Source organism: Petromyzon marinus, chromosome 74 (genome assembly GCF_048934315.1).
Source record: "Petromyzon marinus isolate PM22_M1 ecotype Great Lakes invasive population chromosome 74, UKy_Petmar_22M1.pri1.0, whole genome shotgun sequence".
NCBI classification, from domain to species: Eukaryota; Metazoa; Chordata; class Hyperoartia; order Petromyzontiformes; family Petromyzontidae; genus Petromyzon; species Petromyzon marinus.
The window spans coordinates 7,689,006-7,706,591 of record NC_133740.1 but is presented as its reverse complement, the minus strand read 5'-3'; the positions used below and the strand labels follow the sequence as shown (position 1 = coordinate 7,706,591).

The 17,586-nt window shown below is 55.7% G+C and overlaps 1 protein-coding gene and 7 non-coding genes across 8 annotated transcripts; all 8 read left to right on the top strand.

Annotated features, from left to right (window-relative positions):
* Nucleotides 1–98: 98 nt before the first annotated feature.
* Nucleotides 99–11,084, top strand: RPL7A (ribosomal protein L7a). Its single transcript, XM_032980758.2, has 8 exons — nt 99–190; nt 3,406–3,532; nt 4,102–4,251; nt 5,761–5,901; nt 7,136–7,215; nt 8,394–8,524; nt 10,294–10,363; nt 10,893–11,084. Exons 1-8 carry the CDS (start codon nt 188–190, stop codon nt 10,995–10,997), a joined length of 807 nt encoding a protein of 268 aa, XP_032836649.1. The 5' UTR covers nt 99–187; the 3' UTR covers nt 10,998–11,084.
* Nucleotides 2,626–2,700, top strand: LOC116958242 (small nucleolar RNA SNORD24). Its single transcript, XR_004405328.2, has one exon. It is a non-coding gene; the product is annotated as a small nucleolar RNA SNORD24 (small nucleolar RNA).
* LOC116958246 (small nucleolar RNA SNORD36) lies at nt 3,168–3,234 on the top strand. Its single transcript, XR_004405332.1, has one exon. It is a non-coding gene; the product is annotated as a small nucleolar RNA SNORD36 (small nucleolar RNA).
* LOC116958244 (small nucleolar RNA SNORD36) lies at nt 3,871–3,952 on the top strand. The gene has a single exon (XR_004405330.1). It is a non-coding gene; the product is annotated as a small nucleolar RNA SNORD36 (small nucleolar RNA).
* On the top strand, nt 4,988–5,062 carry LOC116958247 (small nucleolar RNA SNORD24). Its single transcript, XR_004405333.1, has one exon. It is a non-coding gene; the product is annotated as a small nucleolar RNA SNORD24 (small nucleolar RNA).
* LOC116958243 (small nucleolar RNA SNORD24) lies at nt 6,828–6,904 on the top strand. The gene has a single exon (XR_004405329.1). It is a non-coding gene; the product is annotated as a small nucleolar RNA SNORD24 (small nucleolar RNA).
* On the top strand, nt 7,360–7,438 carry LOC116958241 (small nucleolar RNA SNORD36). Its single transcript, XR_004405327.1, has one exon. It is a non-coding gene; the product is annotated as a small nucleolar RNA SNORD36 (small nucleolar RNA).
* On the top strand, nt 8,747–8,814 carry LOC116958245 (small nucleolar RNA SNORD36). Its single transcript, XR_004405331.1, has one exon. It is a non-coding gene; the product is annotated as a small nucleolar RNA SNORD36 (small nucleolar RNA).
* Nucleotides 11,085–17,586: the final 6,502 nt, after the last annotated feature.

Sequence of the window (17,586 nt, the reverse complement as noted above, 5' to 3'; positions counted from 1 at the left end):
ATAAAAAAAATATCCGCTTCTGATTGGACAAACCCGGTCCACGTGCCCGCGCTCAGCCAATCGCAAGGGGGGTGGTTGTCGTCTCGCGCGCAGCACCCCCCTCCCTCCCCTCACACACTCCCCCCACCCTAACTACCCCCTCCCCCACCCCCTCCCTCTACCCTCTCTCTCTCTCCGCGCCGCCATCATGGTGAGTAGTCGCTGCTGTGGCGGCGCTCTCCTTCTCGTTCCCTCACGCGAAGTCAATCCGCCGGCATCCGTCCCCTTCCCGCGTGCCGCCGCCGCCGCGACGCCTCTCCCCGCACGCCCCGAGTTCTCCGCTACGTTCCCGAGTCGATATATTTTGTTTTTTTTATTTCGTGTTCGCTCACGCGGCGATGGCGGAGGAGGCCCGACACGCCTCGCCCGTTTCTCTCTTAGCTGGCGAGTGGGGTAAACTTTTTTGTTAAAATATTTTTTTTGTTTGCCCTTCTCTTGCGATCGCGTTGCCGTGGTCACCTAACATCGCGTGAGGGTAACTTAATGCGCGTGGTAACTGGTTATCCTGTTGGTGGTGTCATTGATTAACACTGCCGTGGTGAATAGGATAACTGGTGGGTTGTGATGTGAGGTAACTTACACGTGGGGTAATTGTGTGAATGGTAACGTTTGCTCTGGTAACGTGGCAGGCTTGGGTAACTGCAAATTGTGTGAAGGTAACACTGCGGTGGTGACTAGTAGGGTAACTGGTGTGATGTGAAGTGAGGTAACTTACACGTGGGGTAACTGTGAATGGTAACGTTTGCTCTGGTAATGTGGCAGGCTTTGGTAACTCCAAATTGTATGAAGGGAACACTGCGGTGGTAACTAGTAGGGTAACTGCTGTGATGTGATGAGGTAACTTACACGGGGTAACTGTGTGAAGGGTAACGTGGCAGGCTTTGGCAACTCCCAATGGTGTGAAGGTAACAGCCATGGTGAATAGTAGGGTAACTGGTGTAATGTGAGTTGAGGTAACTTCCTCGTGGGGTAACTGATGTGAAGTGAGGTAACTTACACGTGGTAACTGAATGGTAACGTTTGCTCTGGTAACGTGGCAGGCTTTGGTAACTCCCAATTGTGTGAAGGTAACACTGCCGTGGTTACTAGTAGGGTAACTGGTGTGAGGTAACTTCCACGTGGGGTAATTGTGTGAAGGGTAACGTGGCAGGCTTTGGCAACTCCCAATGGTGTGAAAGTTACACTGCCGTGGTAACTAGTAGGATTACTGATGTGAAGTGAGGTAACTTACACGTGGGGTAACTGTGAATGGTAACGTTTGCTCTGGTAACGTGGCAGGCTTTGGTAACTCCCAATGGTGTGAAGGTAACACAGCCATGGTGAATTGTAGGGTAACTGGTGTAATGTGAGGTGAGGTAACTTCCTCGTGGGGTAACTGATGTGAAGGGAGGTAACTTAGTAGGAGTCTCTGTATTTGGCCCGCGTATTTCGTGTTTTCCACAGACTTAGAAAGCTCGCAACAACTCTCGCTCTCTCCGCGGTGCATTCGTGATAGACGACGTTTCGGGCTATGGCCCTTCATATCCGCGCGCGCACAGTATTACTGATTAACGTGTTAGGGTTTTCCTTTTGTTGCGCCACTTTGCCAACCCAGCAACACAGCACTTGCCCACAACAGCCTGGATGTGGGAAGCGGTGGTGTAGTAGTGCGCTATGAATCCGGCGACCCGGGTTTGATTCCCGCTCACGGCCTAACACCACCACCGAGTGACGATTATCTGAACCGGTCCTGGGGCCCCATCCCCTAGGTCGACTCGGCCTCAAATGAGTACCCTGGTGCGCGGTGTAGTAAACATCGCCACTGGGAAGACAAAGGCGGTCGGGCGTGGTGCTGGCCACCCCACCCTCCTCGGCGTAACGTTCAGGCCTTCATAGGTGCTGCTCGCTAACAGCACTTGCCCCTGCAGCCTGTAAAGGCTTTACGCGGGGGATCTTTGTCTTTAACTTTGGATGAATTTCGATTTAAAGCTTTCGTGACTGCAAGGATTCATCTTTGGTTCTTTCGGTAAAGTCACGTAGAATGAGAATAAAATAATACATTAATAGTATTAGACAGACAGTCTCGTCCCTTCACCTGATGAAGGCCGCTTGTGTTGTGGCCGAAACGTGAGAATTTTATTGTGTTATTTTGTTGTATTAATTTATTACTTTATTCTCATTCTACTTGACTTTACCGAAAGAACCAAAGAAGATTTGTCTGGATGGCTGGGGTCATGTAGCCCGCAATGCCCTACAAACAGCTTACGTTCGTTTTAACACGTCGGCTTTTGCGACAAATATCAATGATACCGGGTTTTTTTGTGTGTTGGGTCGCGTACAAATATATAAATGCGTCCACGTTTCGCTGCCGCCTGGTGAAAGCTAGTTGTAATAACCGGCGAAACGTCGTTGCTCGGATTGTAAATGTCGTGGCTTGGCTCTCCGACCACACAACAGGCGTTGCTGTACTAGTGACGAATTGGCCACGTGACGAACCTTACTAGTTTGGCTGTGTGGTGGGTGGACTTAACGACACATTCGCACGCTATGACCCACAAAAACCTGTCTCCGCCGCCGTTTAAATCGCGAGCAAGTGGCGGAGGGCGGTGCAGATGATGCTACTGAATATTTGCTAACGGAGGTTTTGATGACGACACCATAACCACCAAGATCTCTGATGCCCGCCCGCGCCCACCAATCAAACCCCACGGCGGGGAGGCTGTTCGGCCGCCACGCTCGCCGAAACTACGGAACGAGATTTGATTGTGCCGGCCTTACTACATAGGCGTGCTGCTCGTTTGTACTCGTGCCCCCTGACTAACCTAGGCTTGGGTCGAACGGTCCCCCCTCCTCGATTCGACGGGACCCCCCCCCCCAAATCAGCGGTCAACATTGAGCCCTTGGCGAGCCGAGGCAGACCGAATAAATACTTGGAATCGCGTGCGTCAAAACTTGGCAACAAGGGGCGTTTTAAAGACTGATCAAAGAGATTTTTGCCGATTCGATTTTTTTTGTTTTACTTGTATGCTGCACAACGGTGTTACCGCCCAATACGGCCCCTCTTGTTACACACACACAGGTAACCACTAGGCGAGAATCGCGGCGTTGCGCGCGGTTCAGACGCCGGTGCAGCAGCGAGGCTGGGTGGGGAGCGATGTCATTCACCTGAATCTCCCGTGTGGATCAAACCCGATGAGCTTTTTAACCCTGAGCGCGGCCCACAAACAACGCTGCCCGCTGCCACCTCCCACACCGTGTGTCTCACTTTTTGCGGGGAAGCTCGCGCGTCTAGATGCAGCTGCTGGCGTGGCGACACCCAACAGCTTGACTGAGCCACCCTGTACCGACCCCTCCCGTCCCTTTGCCATCCCCTTCCCCCCCCCCCAGCCCAAGGGGAAGAAGGCCAAGTCGAAGGGGAAGAAGGTGGCGCCGGCGCCCTTCGCCGTCAAGAAGCATGAGGCGAAGAAGACGGTCAACCCCCTGTTTGAGAAGCGGCCCAAGAACTACTCCATCGGTAACTACGACTCCCACAACTCCGTCTCCTTTCTCCAACATCTCCCCTCTCCATTGTTCATTCCCTCCATCTCTCTGCCTCCTCTCCCCTCCATCTCTCTCCTCTCCTCCATCTTCCCTCTCCTGCTCCCATCTTCCCTCTCCTCCATCTCCACTCCTACATCTCCTCCTGCTCCATCTCCCCTCCTACATCTCCTCTCTCCTCCAGCTTCCCCCCCACCCCCCCCCCATCGTCTCTCACCTCGCTTGGTGAAAGTCTCGCCTCCTGTGCAGCAGCAGGTAGAAGAAGCCTTGGGGGGGGGGGGGTGGCCATGGGTTGTCGGTGGTGGGAGCAGGGCTGCGCGATGATGTCAAACAGAATTTCTTCACCTGAATCTCCCGTGTGGATCAAACCCAAACGAGCTTTTTAACCCTGAGCGCGCCCCACAAACAACCCCACCACCGCCGCCGCCTCCCCCACCGCGTAGGGAGTGTGCCCCCCCCGGTGTGGGGTGGTGGGGGGGGGAGAGGGGTGGCGTGCGGGGAGGCGCGTGCTGATGCAGTTTGTCCCCTCGTTTAACCGTGGTCCAGGCCAGGACATCCAGCCAAAGCGGGACCTGACGCGGTTTGTGCGCTGGCCTCGCTACGTGCGCCTGCAGCGCCAGCGAGCGATCCTCTACAAGCGTCTGAAGGTGCCCCCGGCCATCAACCAGTTCACACAGGCCCTGGACCGGCAGACGGGTAACTATCGCCATGACCACCGTCGCCGTCATCACCGTCGCCAGTGTCGTCACCGTTGCTTCACAATCATCTCCACACCATCATCGTCTTCACACCGATGTCACCACCGTTACATCGCCATCGTGACCACCGTCACGTCAACGCCGTAAAATTTTCATTCATTCTATTTATTTTTTTGAGTATTAGACTCGCCCCCACTAAAGTTCCATGGCAATATAAATCAAACTAAGGTAGTCCTATCTGTAAAATCAAGACACGCATATGTAAAAATGAGAGGACACGCTCAAGGAAAAACTAAAAGGGAAAAAAAAGATCCTTGCAGAGTCTCCTGAACAGTTTTGGTGCTCGGAGCCAATCTGAGGGGCGGTGGAAGGAGGGTACCGGATCTTAGGCGCCACACTCGAAGCCCCTACTACTACCGCCCAGCTCAGAATGACAAATTATAGGTTGAGCTAGCCGGGCCTGGCCTGAGGAGCGCACGGTATGTATCTAGCAGACGGTAGTCTGGGGGGCCAGGACCCCAAAGACGTTTTGAGCTTTGCAAGCCATTGCAACTAACTTAAATTGCTCGCGATAGCTGACTGATGGCCAGTGGAGATGACCGGGAGGATCGCATCGCACACAATGACCATGTCACCACCGTTACTTCTCCATCCTCCTCCACACCACCGTCGTATTCACAGCGGCGTCGCCAATGTCGCCTCCGTTTAAATCGCGAGCAAGTGGCGGTGGGCGGTGCAGATGATGCTACTGAATATTTGCTAACGGAGGTTTTGATGACGACACCATAACCACCAAGATCTCTGATGCCCGCCCGCGCCCACCAATCAAACCCCACGGCGGCACTAGCGGGGGAGAGAGAGGGGAGGGGGGGGCGGCCGCCGCACTACGGAACGAGATATATTGCGAGCGCGTAGTTTGTGTGTGGTGTGTGCATGTCGTGCACAGTGCGTGTGTATGAAAGTGCGTGTGTGCAGTACACGTGTGGTGTGTGCGTATGGTACGTGTGTAGTAGGCGTGCGAGTAGTGTACGCGTGCATTTCGTGTGTAGTAACTTGCCCCCAAACAGTCTCATTTAACTTCTTTGGTTCTTTCGGTAAAGTCCCCTACGGGGAGGGATTCCACACATCCTTAAGATCATTCAACAGACTTCGGGATAAGAAGGCTCAACTAATCGAGTCTCTCACCTTTCTGAAGAGATGCCGCGACTCTAAGCTTAAAGGCCGTGATCTGAACGTGGCTCTTTCACTCCAGCGCTGTCCTACCAGACAGTCTCGCCCCTTCACCTGATGAAGGCCGCTTGTGTTGTGGCCGAAACGTCGTGAGAATATTATTGTGTTATTTTATTTTATCAATTTATTATTTTATTCTCATTCTACGTGACTTTACCGAAAGAACCAAAGAAGATAAATCATTGCAGTCACGAAAGCTTTAAATCGAAAAGTCTCATTTAAATGCGACACGGGGGGGGTGGGGGGTGGGTGGGTGAATCTTTGGCGGTGCGCGCAGCCACGCAGCTGTTCAAGCTGGCCCACAAATACCGCCCGGAGACCAAGCAGGAGAAGAAGGCGCGCTTGATGGCGCGCGCCGAGCAGAAGGCCGCCGGGAAGGAGGACGTTCCCACCAAGCGACCCCCCGTGATCCGCTCGGGTACGCACCGCACGCTCGCCGCACGCGTGCGTGTACCGCACACATGCGTGTACCGCACACATGCGTGTACCGCACACATGCGTGTACCGCACGCTCCGCATGCACGCACTGCACACGGGCATTACACGCATGTACTACACGTGAACTGCACACGCACACACGCTCACACTACACACGCACTCTACGCACACACCACACGTGTACTGCAGACACGCACTACATACACGTACGTGCACTACGCACGGGTGTCGCACGCACGTACTTACACACGAACTGCACACGCACACACTACACACGCACACTACACACGTACTATACGCGCACACCACACGTGTACTGCACACACGCACTACATACACACAAACCACACAACACACACGCCACCTATGTGCAGTCCAGTCAATATTTTTGTTTGCATAGACGTGGCACCTTTGTGGTGCAAGTCTGCGACTCGAAGCGGCGTTCCCACATTAAAACTCAACGTATAAGTAGCACATTCTAAACAATGACAATAAATTAATGTGTTGACAAACTATGTTTAGTGCTCGGGGATTAGTCTTTGTTTCTGGCGAGATGTTGACTACCTCGCCTGCTGCTATGCAGGAGGTCGTGGGTTCGATCCCGACCATGACGATGCCTGCTGCTGCTGTATATTTGGAGTTTGCGGCGTCTCTCTCCGTGGTCGCGTGGATTTTCCTCCGGGTCCACTGGGGTTTTTTTTTCTTCCCCCCTCCACATTTCAAATCGTTTGGAATCTACGAGGGTTTGGCCGCTGTAAGTTTTCCACGCGATGATGAGCCACTCTCGCTGAGCTACCGTTTGTGGTCGCTATGCAGCGTAGCCTAGTGCGCCTTAACCTGGTAAAATAAAAATTAACAAAAAAAAGTTTAGCGGAGCGCGGACAAGAGTGGCCTCGGGCGCGCGGTTGCAGATGATGCCACCGAATATTTGCTAGCGGAGTCTTGATGACGACAGCCTGGTTACCACCAAGATCTCTGATGCCCGCCGCCTGCCTCCTTGCTGCCAACCGCCAGCAGCGCACCGACCGTGTGGCGTTTGGCAACCCCGCGCGCACGCACGCACTCACTCGCTCACTCGCACACGCGCGTGCCCGGCGATGGGTGCCGCCTGTAACGCCTCGCATCTCCTCGTCTCCCCCGTGTGCGCGCGTCCCTCCCGTGTGTGTCCGCGTGTCTCCCCCTCGCCCCGTGTGTGCCCTCGCGAACGCGCGCAGGAGTGAACACGGTGACGACGCTCGTTGAGAGCAAGAAGGCGCAGCTGGTGATCATCGCCCACGACGTCGACCCCATCGAGGTGACGCTCGCACGCCAGCGCCGGCGCTGTGTCTGTAGCGGGTGGGGGAAGGGGGGGGAGGAGCGGTGTTGGTGAGAGTTGAGTTTGGCCGTGTTGAGAAGGTGGGGGGGGGGGGGTTGGTGGGTCGTGGTGGGAGCAGGGCTTGCGCGATGATGTCACTCAGAATTTCTTCACCTGAATCTCCGTGTGGATCAAACCAACGAGCTTTTTAACCCTGAGCGCACCCCACAAACTCCACCACCAACAGTGCCACCACACGTGTACCCCCCCCCTTAGTCTTTACGCCCGTGTGAGGTATCAGAAGGGATTGGCGCTTAAGAGGGGAACCGGAGCTTAGAACGAGGGTGGGGTCACGTTTCAAGAGCACAGAGGGTGTGACAACTACAGCCGTGTGTGTGTCGGTCATCTTAGTCGGTCAACCCCATGGCACCTGGGTCTGTTGAGCGTTCGGCTGGTGCTGCTCGCTACTCGCTTAACAGCACTTTCCCCCAACATTCTGATTGGGCTATACGGGGGATTTTTGTCTTTGTGACACAATAAAGGTGTCAGTTTTTGTGCCAGTTAAAAGGGTAAAACCTATTCCTATATCTTGTTTCTGGCAAAGGAGGTCTCATAATGTTAATGCTCACCCCGAGCCCTCAATACTCTGATAGTGCGCTGTTTTTGAGTTGTATGCCTTTTGGCGTCTTCTGGTCCAACACCAATGGAGACTAGGCTCTAAGAAAAGCTGTTTCGGGTGTGGACCAATCAAATTCAAGGACAGTGCATATTATTATCAGAGTTGTCTTTTTTGTTTGCATTTTGACTACTTGTGTTGTGGTTATTGCAAACATGATGCCTTGAACAAAGGTGTCAGTTTTTGTGCCAGTTAAAAGGGTAAAACCTATTCCTATACCAGTAACGTAGAGTTTGGTTCCCGCTCATAGCCACCAACGCCAGTTGAGGGTTTTCCGAACCGGTCCTGGGCCCCTCCCCTAGGTCGACTCGGCCTCAAGTGAGTCCCTCGTGCGGTGTGCGTAGTGAACATCGCCGCTGGGGAGACAAAGGGGGCCGGGCGTGCTGCTGGCCCCCCGATAGGTGTACCGCTTACTCGCAGCACTTGCCCCGACAGTCTTGTTAAGTGTACACACGGGGCACCCTGGTTGATGGGGGGGGGGGGACCCTTTGTCTTTGTGCAGCTGGTGCTGTTCATGCCGGCGCTGTGCCGCAAGATGGGCGTCCCCTACTGCATCGTGAAGGGAAAGGCGCGCGTGGGGCGCCTCGTCCACCGCAAGACCTGCGCCGCCGTCGCCTTCACCCAGGTCAACCCGTGAGTCGCCCGCTCGCCCCACCCACTCGCCCAGTCACCCACTCGCCCGCTCGCCTTCACGCAGGGTCACCCGTGAGTCGCTCGCCCGCTCGCCCACCCGCTCGCGCACCCGCTTACCCACCTGCTCACCTCCATACCGCTCCTCCGCCCGTGAGTGGCTCGCCGCGGCCGGTCGTAGAAGCAGCCCCCCACCCCCCCCCCCCCCCCCCGGTTGCCGGCTCGTCGTGCTGATGAGGACTTTTGCGACCGAATCTCCATGTGGGTTCTCGAGCTTTTTAACCCTGAGCGAAGCCGTACGCACCCTGGGGGTAGGAGGGGGGGGGAGGTGATGTTCCCGTACCCCTGCTTGGTAAAATGTGTGAAAAATAGCTTCATAGCTCACCGGATTGGTCCAGGAATAAATAAATATAGATTCCGAGACGTGCGTGTGTAGAGCTGGCACCTGAACTGGTTATGTCCGATCGCAGACTGTCGTCCTCGTGTCAGTCACAGCGGGGCTGATGGGGGGGAGGGTGGTGGTAGCCCGAAACATTTTTCTTAAGCGGCAGTGGAAAATAGCCCGTGGACCCCCCTCCCCCCCCGGTACTAGCGGTGTCAAAGATCGGCCTCGGTGGTGGAAGGCGGCTAGCGAAGGACGCTGCTTACCCGGGCAGTCCTGAGGCAGTCGCCCTCCGGCAGCAAGAGCGGGAGCCCTGGGCGAGTGAATCCGCAGCGATGTTGGCACAGTAGGGGGGGGGGGAGGGGCACAGGTGGTGTGTGCATCGTCGTCCAGTCATCTGTCAGTCGACCCATGGCACCTGGGTCTGTCCAGTGACCTCCTGTTAGCAGCAAGCCATCGATACATCACGTGGCCTCGGTGCACCTAGTGTGGCACAGGCGCCGTGGTGACGTCACTGTCACTTGGTGCCGAATGGCGGTTGTATTGGTGTTGGAGTATTTGGGAGTGTTTTCTTGAGTGGTGGTGTAGTAGTTGGGAGTGTTTTCTTGAGTGGTGGTGGTGTAGTAGTTGGGAGTGTTTTCTTGAGTGGTGGTGGTGTAGTAGTTGGGAGTGTTTTCTTGAGTGGTGGTGGTGTAGTTGGGAGTGTTTTCTTGAGTGGTGGTGGTGTAGTTGGGAGTGTTTTCTTGAGTGGTGGTGTAGTTGGGAGTGTTTTCTTGAGTGGTGGTGTAGCAGTTGGGAGTGTTTTCTTGTGGTGGTGGTGGCGGTAGTTGGGAGTTTTCTTGAGTGGTGGTGTAGCAGTTGGGAGTGTTTTCTTGAGTGGTGGTGTAGCAGTTGGAGTGTTTTCTTGAGTGGTGGTGGCGGTAGTTGGGGAGTGTTTTCTTGAGTGGTGGTGGCGGGAGTGTTTTCTTGAGTGGTGGTGGCGGTAGTTGGGGAGTGTTTTCCTGAGTGGTGGTGGCGGTAGTTGGGGAGTGTTTTCCTGAGTGGTGGTGGCGGTAGTTGGGAGTTTTCTTGAGTGGTGTAGTAGTTGGGGAGTGTTTTCTTGAGTGGTGGTGGCGGTAGTTGGGGAGTGTTTTCCTGAGTGGTGGTGGTGGCGGTAGTTGGGGAGTGTTTTCCTGAGTGGTGGTGGTGGCGGTAGTTGGGGAGTGTTTTCCTGAGTGGTGGTGGTGGCGGTAGTTGGGGAGTGTTTTCCTGAGTGGTGGTGGTGGCGGTAGTTGGGGAGTGTTTTCCTGAGTGGTGGTAGTGGTAGCAGCGCTGGTGTGGGAGCAGTGGAGTGTCGTGAGTGACGGGGGGGGGGTGTGGGTTGCGTGCGTGGGTGACTGCCGTCGCGCAGGGAGGACAAGGCCGTGCTGGGCAAGCTCGTGGAAGCCATCAAGACCAACTACAACGACCGCTTCGACGAGGTGAGCACGCAGACACGGAGAGGGGGCGGACGAGGTGACGCTCGGTCGGTGGTTTACACAGACACGGAGGGGGGGCGGACGAGGTGACGCTCGGTCGGTGGTTTACACAGACACGGAGGGGGGCGGACGAGGTGACGCTCGGTCGGTGGTTTACACAGACATTGAGGGGGGTGGACGAGGTGACGCTCGGTCGGTGGTTTACACAGACACGGAGAGGGGGCGGACGAGGTGACGCTCGGTCGGTGGTTTACACAGACACGGAGAGGGGGCGGACGAGGTGACGCTCGGTCGGTGGTTTACACAGACACGGAGGGGGGCGGACGAGGTGACTACTTGGTTGGGGGCAAACAGACGAGGTAGCGAACGGTGCAAATCGCGGGGATGGGGTGGTGGGAGACAACAAACTGTGAACGCACGCACGAGCAGTTTGGCGCGGCAGACGAGATGACGCAAGGCGCGCGCGGAGGAGTCGGTGACGGATGTCGTTTTCCCCCGCACCTCCAAAACCCACCACCGCCTCCGCCGTCAGATCCGGCGCCACTGGGGTGGCGGCATCAACGGCGCCAAGTCGCTGGCGCGGATCGCCAAGCTGGAGAAGGCCAAGGCCAAGGAGCTGGCGAACAAGCTGGGCTGACGCTCGCCCGCCCCGCGCCCCGCCGACGCCACGCTCGCCCTCCCTCCCCGACCGTCCGTGAAGTCAATAAAGACAGGTTTCTCCCAACTGGCGTGCCTCCGTGTGCGTCGCTCTTGTGCCGTGAGCAGGGTGGGTTTGGTGTGGTGGTGGTGGTGGTGGTGCTGTGGTGTGGAGTGGTTGAGTGGAGTAGAGTGGAATGTGTGGAGTAGAGTGGTGCGGGCAGTGTGGAGTGGGTGGTGTTGGGAGAGTGTGGGCCGAGTGGAGTGTGTGGGCAGAGTGTGGAGTGAAGGAGAGTGGTGTGGCGTGTGCAGGCGTTGTGGAGTAGTGGAACAAGTGGTGTGGAGAGGAGAGTGTGGGCAGAGTGGAGTAGGGTGGAGTGGTTGTGGGCAGAGTGGAGTGGAGAGTGGGCAGAGTGGAGTGCAGTAGGGTGGAGTGGTTGTGGGCAGAGTGTGGAGTGAAGTCGAGTGGTGTGGCGTGTGCAGGCGTTGTGGAGCAGTGGAACAAGTGGTGTGGAGAGTGTGGGCAGAGTTTGTGGAGAGTGTGGGCAGAGTTTGTGGAGTGTGTGGGCAGAGTGTGGAGTGTGTGGGCAGAGTGTGGAGTGAAGGAGAGTGGTGTGGCGTGTACAGGCGTTGTGGAGCAGTGGAACAAGTGGTGTGGATAGTGTTTGCAGAGTGGAGTGGAGAGTGTGGGCAGAGTGTGGAGTGAAGGAGAGTGGTGTGGCGTGTGCAGGCGTTGTGGAGTAAAGTGGAGCGGGTGGAGTGTGCGGGCAGAGTGGAGGCGGAGTGGTAAGAAGCACGTGGTGCGGGTAGTGTTGACGTGGTGCGAGTGTGCGTGGTTGTCTTTGTGTGTTGCTGTGAGTGTGTGGGGCGGTGGGGCAGCGGTCAGCACACCCGCGCTACGAACCGGGCTCCGATCCTCCTCTAGATACACTCGGCCGTAAGTGGAGTAGCCGGTGCAGTAAACGTCGCCCCTGGGGAGACAAAGGCGGCCGGGCGTGGTGCTGGCCACCCCCACCCCACCGGTGTGCCGTGCCGGCCTTCATAGGCGGCTGCTAACAGCACTTGCACCAACGTCCTGTTCGAGGCTACATGGATCAGTCTGTGCGAGCGTGTGCTTTTGAGCGGTGACTTACAAAGTCGTGTTGTACTGCACTGCACCCCCCCCGCATCTATGCTCCCAAACCACCTTGAACCCTGCCACTGATCAACGTGGTTGAGGTATGGTGGAGCAACCGTGCAGATTGAGGGAGGGCATCATCCAGCAGTGGAGTGAACCACGGCTGCTGCGCGAGCCACTGAGCAGTGGGTAACGCTACAGAAACCATCCAGCAGTGGAGTGACCACGGCTGGTGGTGGTGACAGCCGCTGCGCCGTCGGTGGCTCTCGTACAGAGGTGGGATGAGTCGGAGGATGACTTGGGAGAGAGAGACAGGACGACTTGAGAGAGACAGGACGACTTGAGAGAGAGGACGACTTGGACAGAGACAGGATGACTTGAGAGAGACAGGACGACTTGAGAGAGACGGCGACTTGAGAGAGACGGCGACTTGAGAGAGGACGACTTGGAGAGCGATAGGACGACTTGAGAGAGAGGACGACTTTTAGAGAGAGGACGACTTGGGAGAGAGAGACAGTACGACTTGAGAGAGACAGGACGACTTGAGAGAGACAGGGCGACTTGAGAGAATACGACTTGGAGAGCGATAAGACGACTTGAGAGAGAGGACGACTTGAGAGAGGATGACTTTGAGAGAGAGAGGACGACTTGGAGAGGGAGGATGACTTGAGAGAGAGGACGACTTGGAGAGAGACAGGACGACTTGAGAGGACGACTTGAGAGAGAGAGGACGACTTGGAGAGAGACAGGATGACTTGAGAGAGAGGACGACTTGGAGAGAGACAGGATGACTTGAGAGAGGACCACTTGGAGAGAGAGAGAGGACGATTTGAGAGACAGGACGACTTGAGAGAGAGGACGACTTGGAGAGAGACAGGATGACTTGAGAGAGGACGACTTGAGAAAGAGGACGACTTGGAGAGAGACAGGACGATGAGAGAGAGGACGACTTGGAGAGAGAGAGGATGACTTGAGAGAGAGAGGATGACAGGACGACTTGGTGAGAGAGAGAGGACGACTTGGAGAGAGGACGACTTGGAGAGAGGACGACTTGAGAGAGAGGACGACTTGGAGAGAGAGGACGACAAAAGACGACTTGGAGAGAGAGAGGACGACTTGAAGAGAGAGAGGACGACTCGGAGAGAGAAAGAGGACGACTTGAGAGAGAGGACGACAGAAGACGACTTGAGAGAGAGAGAGGACGACTTGGAGAGAGAGAACGACTTGAGAGAGGGAGGACGACTTGGAGAGAGGACGACAGAGGACGACTTGGAGAGAGAGAGAGGACGACTCGGAGAGGGAGAGAAGACTTGGAGGGAGACAGACAGGACTACTTAAGAGAGAGGACGACTTGGAGAGAGAGAGACAGGACGACTTGAGAGAGAGGATGACTTGAGAGAGAGAGGACAACTTGAGAGAGAGAGGACGACTTGGAGAGAGAGGACGACTTGGAGAGGGAGGACGACTTGGAGAGAGAGGACGACTTGGAGAGAGAGGACGACTTGGAGAGAGAGGATGACTTGGAGAGAGAGGATGACTTGAGAGAGAGGACGACTTAGAGAGAGGACGACTTAGAGGACGACTTGAGAGAGAGGATGACTTGAGAAAGAGACAGCACGACTTTAGAGAGAGAGGACGACTTAGAGGGAGAGAGGACGACTTGGAGAGAGACCGGATGACTTAAGAGAGGACGACTTGGAGAGAGAGAGAAAGGATGACTTGAGAGAGAGGACGACTTGGAGAGAGACAGGATGACTTGAGAGGACGACTTGGAGAGAGAGACAGGACGACTTGAGAGAGAGGATGACTTTGAGAGGACGACTTGAGAGAGAGGACGACTTGGAGAGAGACCGGACGACTTGAGAGAGAGGATGACTTTGAGAGGGACAGGATGACTTGAGAGAGAGGATGACTTTGAGAGAGAGAGGACGACTTGAGAGAGGATGACTTGAGAAAGAGACAGCACGACTTGAGAGAGAGAGAGGACGACTTGAGAGAGAGGACGACTTAGAGAGAGACCGGATGACTTGAGAGAGGACGACTTGGAGAGAGAGACCGGATGACTTGAGAGAGGACGACTTGGAGAGAGAGACAGGATGACTTGAGAAAGAGGACGACTTGGAGAGAGACAGGATGACTTGAGAGGACGACTTGGAGAGAGAGAGACAGGACGACTTGAGAGAGAGGATGACTTTGAGAGAGGACGACTTGAGAGAGAGGACGACTTGGAGAGAGACAGGACGACTTGAGAGAGAGGATGACTTTGAGAGAGACAGGATGACTTGAGAGAGAGGACGACTTGAGAGAGAGGATTACTTTGAGAGAGACAGGATGACTTGAGAGAGAGGACGACTTGGAGAGAGAGAGGACGACTTGGAGAGGGTGACAGGACGACTTGAGAGAGAGGACGACTTGAGAGAGAGGACAACTTGAGAGAGAGACAGGATGACTTGAGAGAGAGAGGACTACTTGAGAGAGAGACAAGATGACTTGAGAGAGAGGACGACTTGGAGAGAGAGAGAGGACGACTTGAGAGAGAGGACGACTCGGAGAGAGAAAGGATGACAGGACGACTCGGAGAGAGGACGACTTGGAGAGAGAGAGGACGACTTGGAGAGAGGACGACTTGGAGAGAGAGAGAGGACGACTTGGAGAGAGAGGACGACTTGAGAGAGGACGACAAGACGACTTGGAGAGAGAGAGGACGACTTGGAGAGAGAGGACGACTCGGAGAGAGGACGACTTGAGAGAGAGGACGACAAGACGACTTGGAGAGAGAGAGGACGACTTGGAGAGAGGATTACGACAGAGGACGACTTGGAGAGAGGATGACGACAGAGGACGACTTGGAGAGAGGATGACGACAGAGGACGACTTGGAGAGAGAGAGGACGACGACAGAGGACGACTTGGAGAGAGAGGATGACTCGCCAGGAGGAGGAACCAGAGACGAGTGGGGAGGCAGCAGCAGCCACGCGGTTGATCCTGGCAAGGTGCCTGATGCTGATGGCTGTAACCACCAGCGAAACGTCGGACTATCCACACGCAGCAGACACCACACGCACCACACACGCACCACACACGCACCACACACGCACCACACACACACACGGCACACAACACACACCACACACACGCAGCAGACCACACACCACACACACACCACACACGCACCACACACGCACCACACACACAGCCCACACACGCAGCACACACGCGCAGCACACACGAACCGCATACACGGCACACAACACACACCACACACACGCAGCAGACCACACACACACAGCACACACCACACACACACCACACATGCAGCACACACGCAGCTCACACACACGAACCGCACACACACACCACACACGCACCACACACACACAGCACACAACACACACAGCGCATACACGCAGCAGACCACACACACAGCACACACCACACACACAGCAGACACCACACACACTACACACAGCACACACACCACACACAGCACACCACATACACCACATACACCACGCACAGCACACACCACACACAGCACAGAGTACACACAGCACACACACAGCACACACCACACACACACACCAGACACTACGAATAAAAATACAATCTACAGCGTGCCCTGGGGGCTACGTGTGAATGTGTCACTCGCTTCATGCTGCCTGTCACTCACACACTCACACTGCCTGTCACTCACACTGCCTGTCACACTGCCTGTCACACACTCAGCCTGTCACTCACACTGCCTGTCACACACACTCAGCCTGTCACACTGCCTGTCACACACAGCCTGTCACACTGCCTGTCACTCACACAGCCTGTCACACTGCCTGTCACACTGCCTGTCACTCACACAGCCTGTCACTCACAGCCTGTCACACTGCCTGTCACACAGCCTGTCACTCACACTGCCTGTCACTCACACTGCCTGTCACTCACACTGCCTGTCACTCACACTGCCTGTCACTCACACTGCCTGTCACACTGCCTGTCACTCACACTGCCTGTCACTCACACTGCCTGTCACTCACACTGCCTGTCACACCGCCTGTCACACACAGCCTGTCACACTGCCTGTCACTCACACAGCCTGTCACACTGCCTGTCACTCACACTGCCTGTCACACTGCCTGTCACTCACTGCCTGTCACACTGCCTGTCACACACACTGCCTGTCACACCGCCTGTCACACACAGCCTGTCACACTGCCTGTCACTCACACAGCCTGTCACACTGCCTGTCACTCACACAGCCTGTCACTCACAGCCTGTCACACAGCCTGTCACACACACTGCCTGTCACACTGCCTGTCACTCACACAGCCTGTCACTCACAGCCTGTCACTCACACAGCCTGTCACTCACACTGCCTGTCACTCACACTGCCTGTCACACACTCAGCCTGTCACTCACTGCCTGTCACTCACACTGCCTGTCACACTGCCTGTCACTCACACTGCCTGTCACTCACACTGCCTGTCACTCACACTGCCTGTCACACACTCAGCCTGTCACACAGCCTGTCACATTGCCTGTCACACTGCCTGTCACTCGCACAGCCTGTCACTCACACTGCCTGTCACTCACTGCCTGTCACACACTCAGCCTGTCACTCACACAGCCTGTCACACTGCCTGTCACTCACACTGCCTGTCACTCACTGCCTGTCACTCACACTGCCTATCACTCACACAGCCTGTCACACTGCCTGTCACTCACACTGCCTGTCACTCACACAGCCTGTCACACTGCCTGTCACTCACACTGCCTGTCACTCACACTGCCTGTCACTCACACTGCCTGTCACAGACACTGCCTGTCACACACTCAGCCTGTCACACTGCCTGTCACACACTCACACTGCCTGTCACACTGCCTGTCACACACACTGCCTGTCACTCACACAGCCTGTAACTCACTGCCTGTCACTCACACCGCCTGTCATTCACACTGCCTGTCACTCACACACTGCCTGTCACTCACACAGCCTGTCACTCACTGCCTGTCACTCACACAATCACACTGCCTGTCACTCACACCGCCTGTCACACACTCACACTGCCTGTAACTCACAGCCTGTCAATCACACAGCCTGTCACTCACACTGCCTGTCACTCAGCCTGTCACTCACACACTGCCTGTCACTCACACACACTGCCTGTCACCCACACACACTGCCTGTCAGTCAGCCTGTCACTCAAACTGCATGTCACACACACACTGCCTGTCACTCACACAGCCTATCACACACTCGCATTGCCTGTCACTCACACTGCCTGTCACTCACACTCAGCCTGTCACTCACACTGCCTGTCACACTCACACTGCCTGTCACACACTCACTCAGCCTGTCACTCACTGCCTATCACACACTCACACAGCCTGTCACTCACTGCCTGTCACACACTCGCACTGCCTATCACTCACACAGCCTGTTACTCACACAGCCTGTCACTCACTGCCTGTCACACACTCGC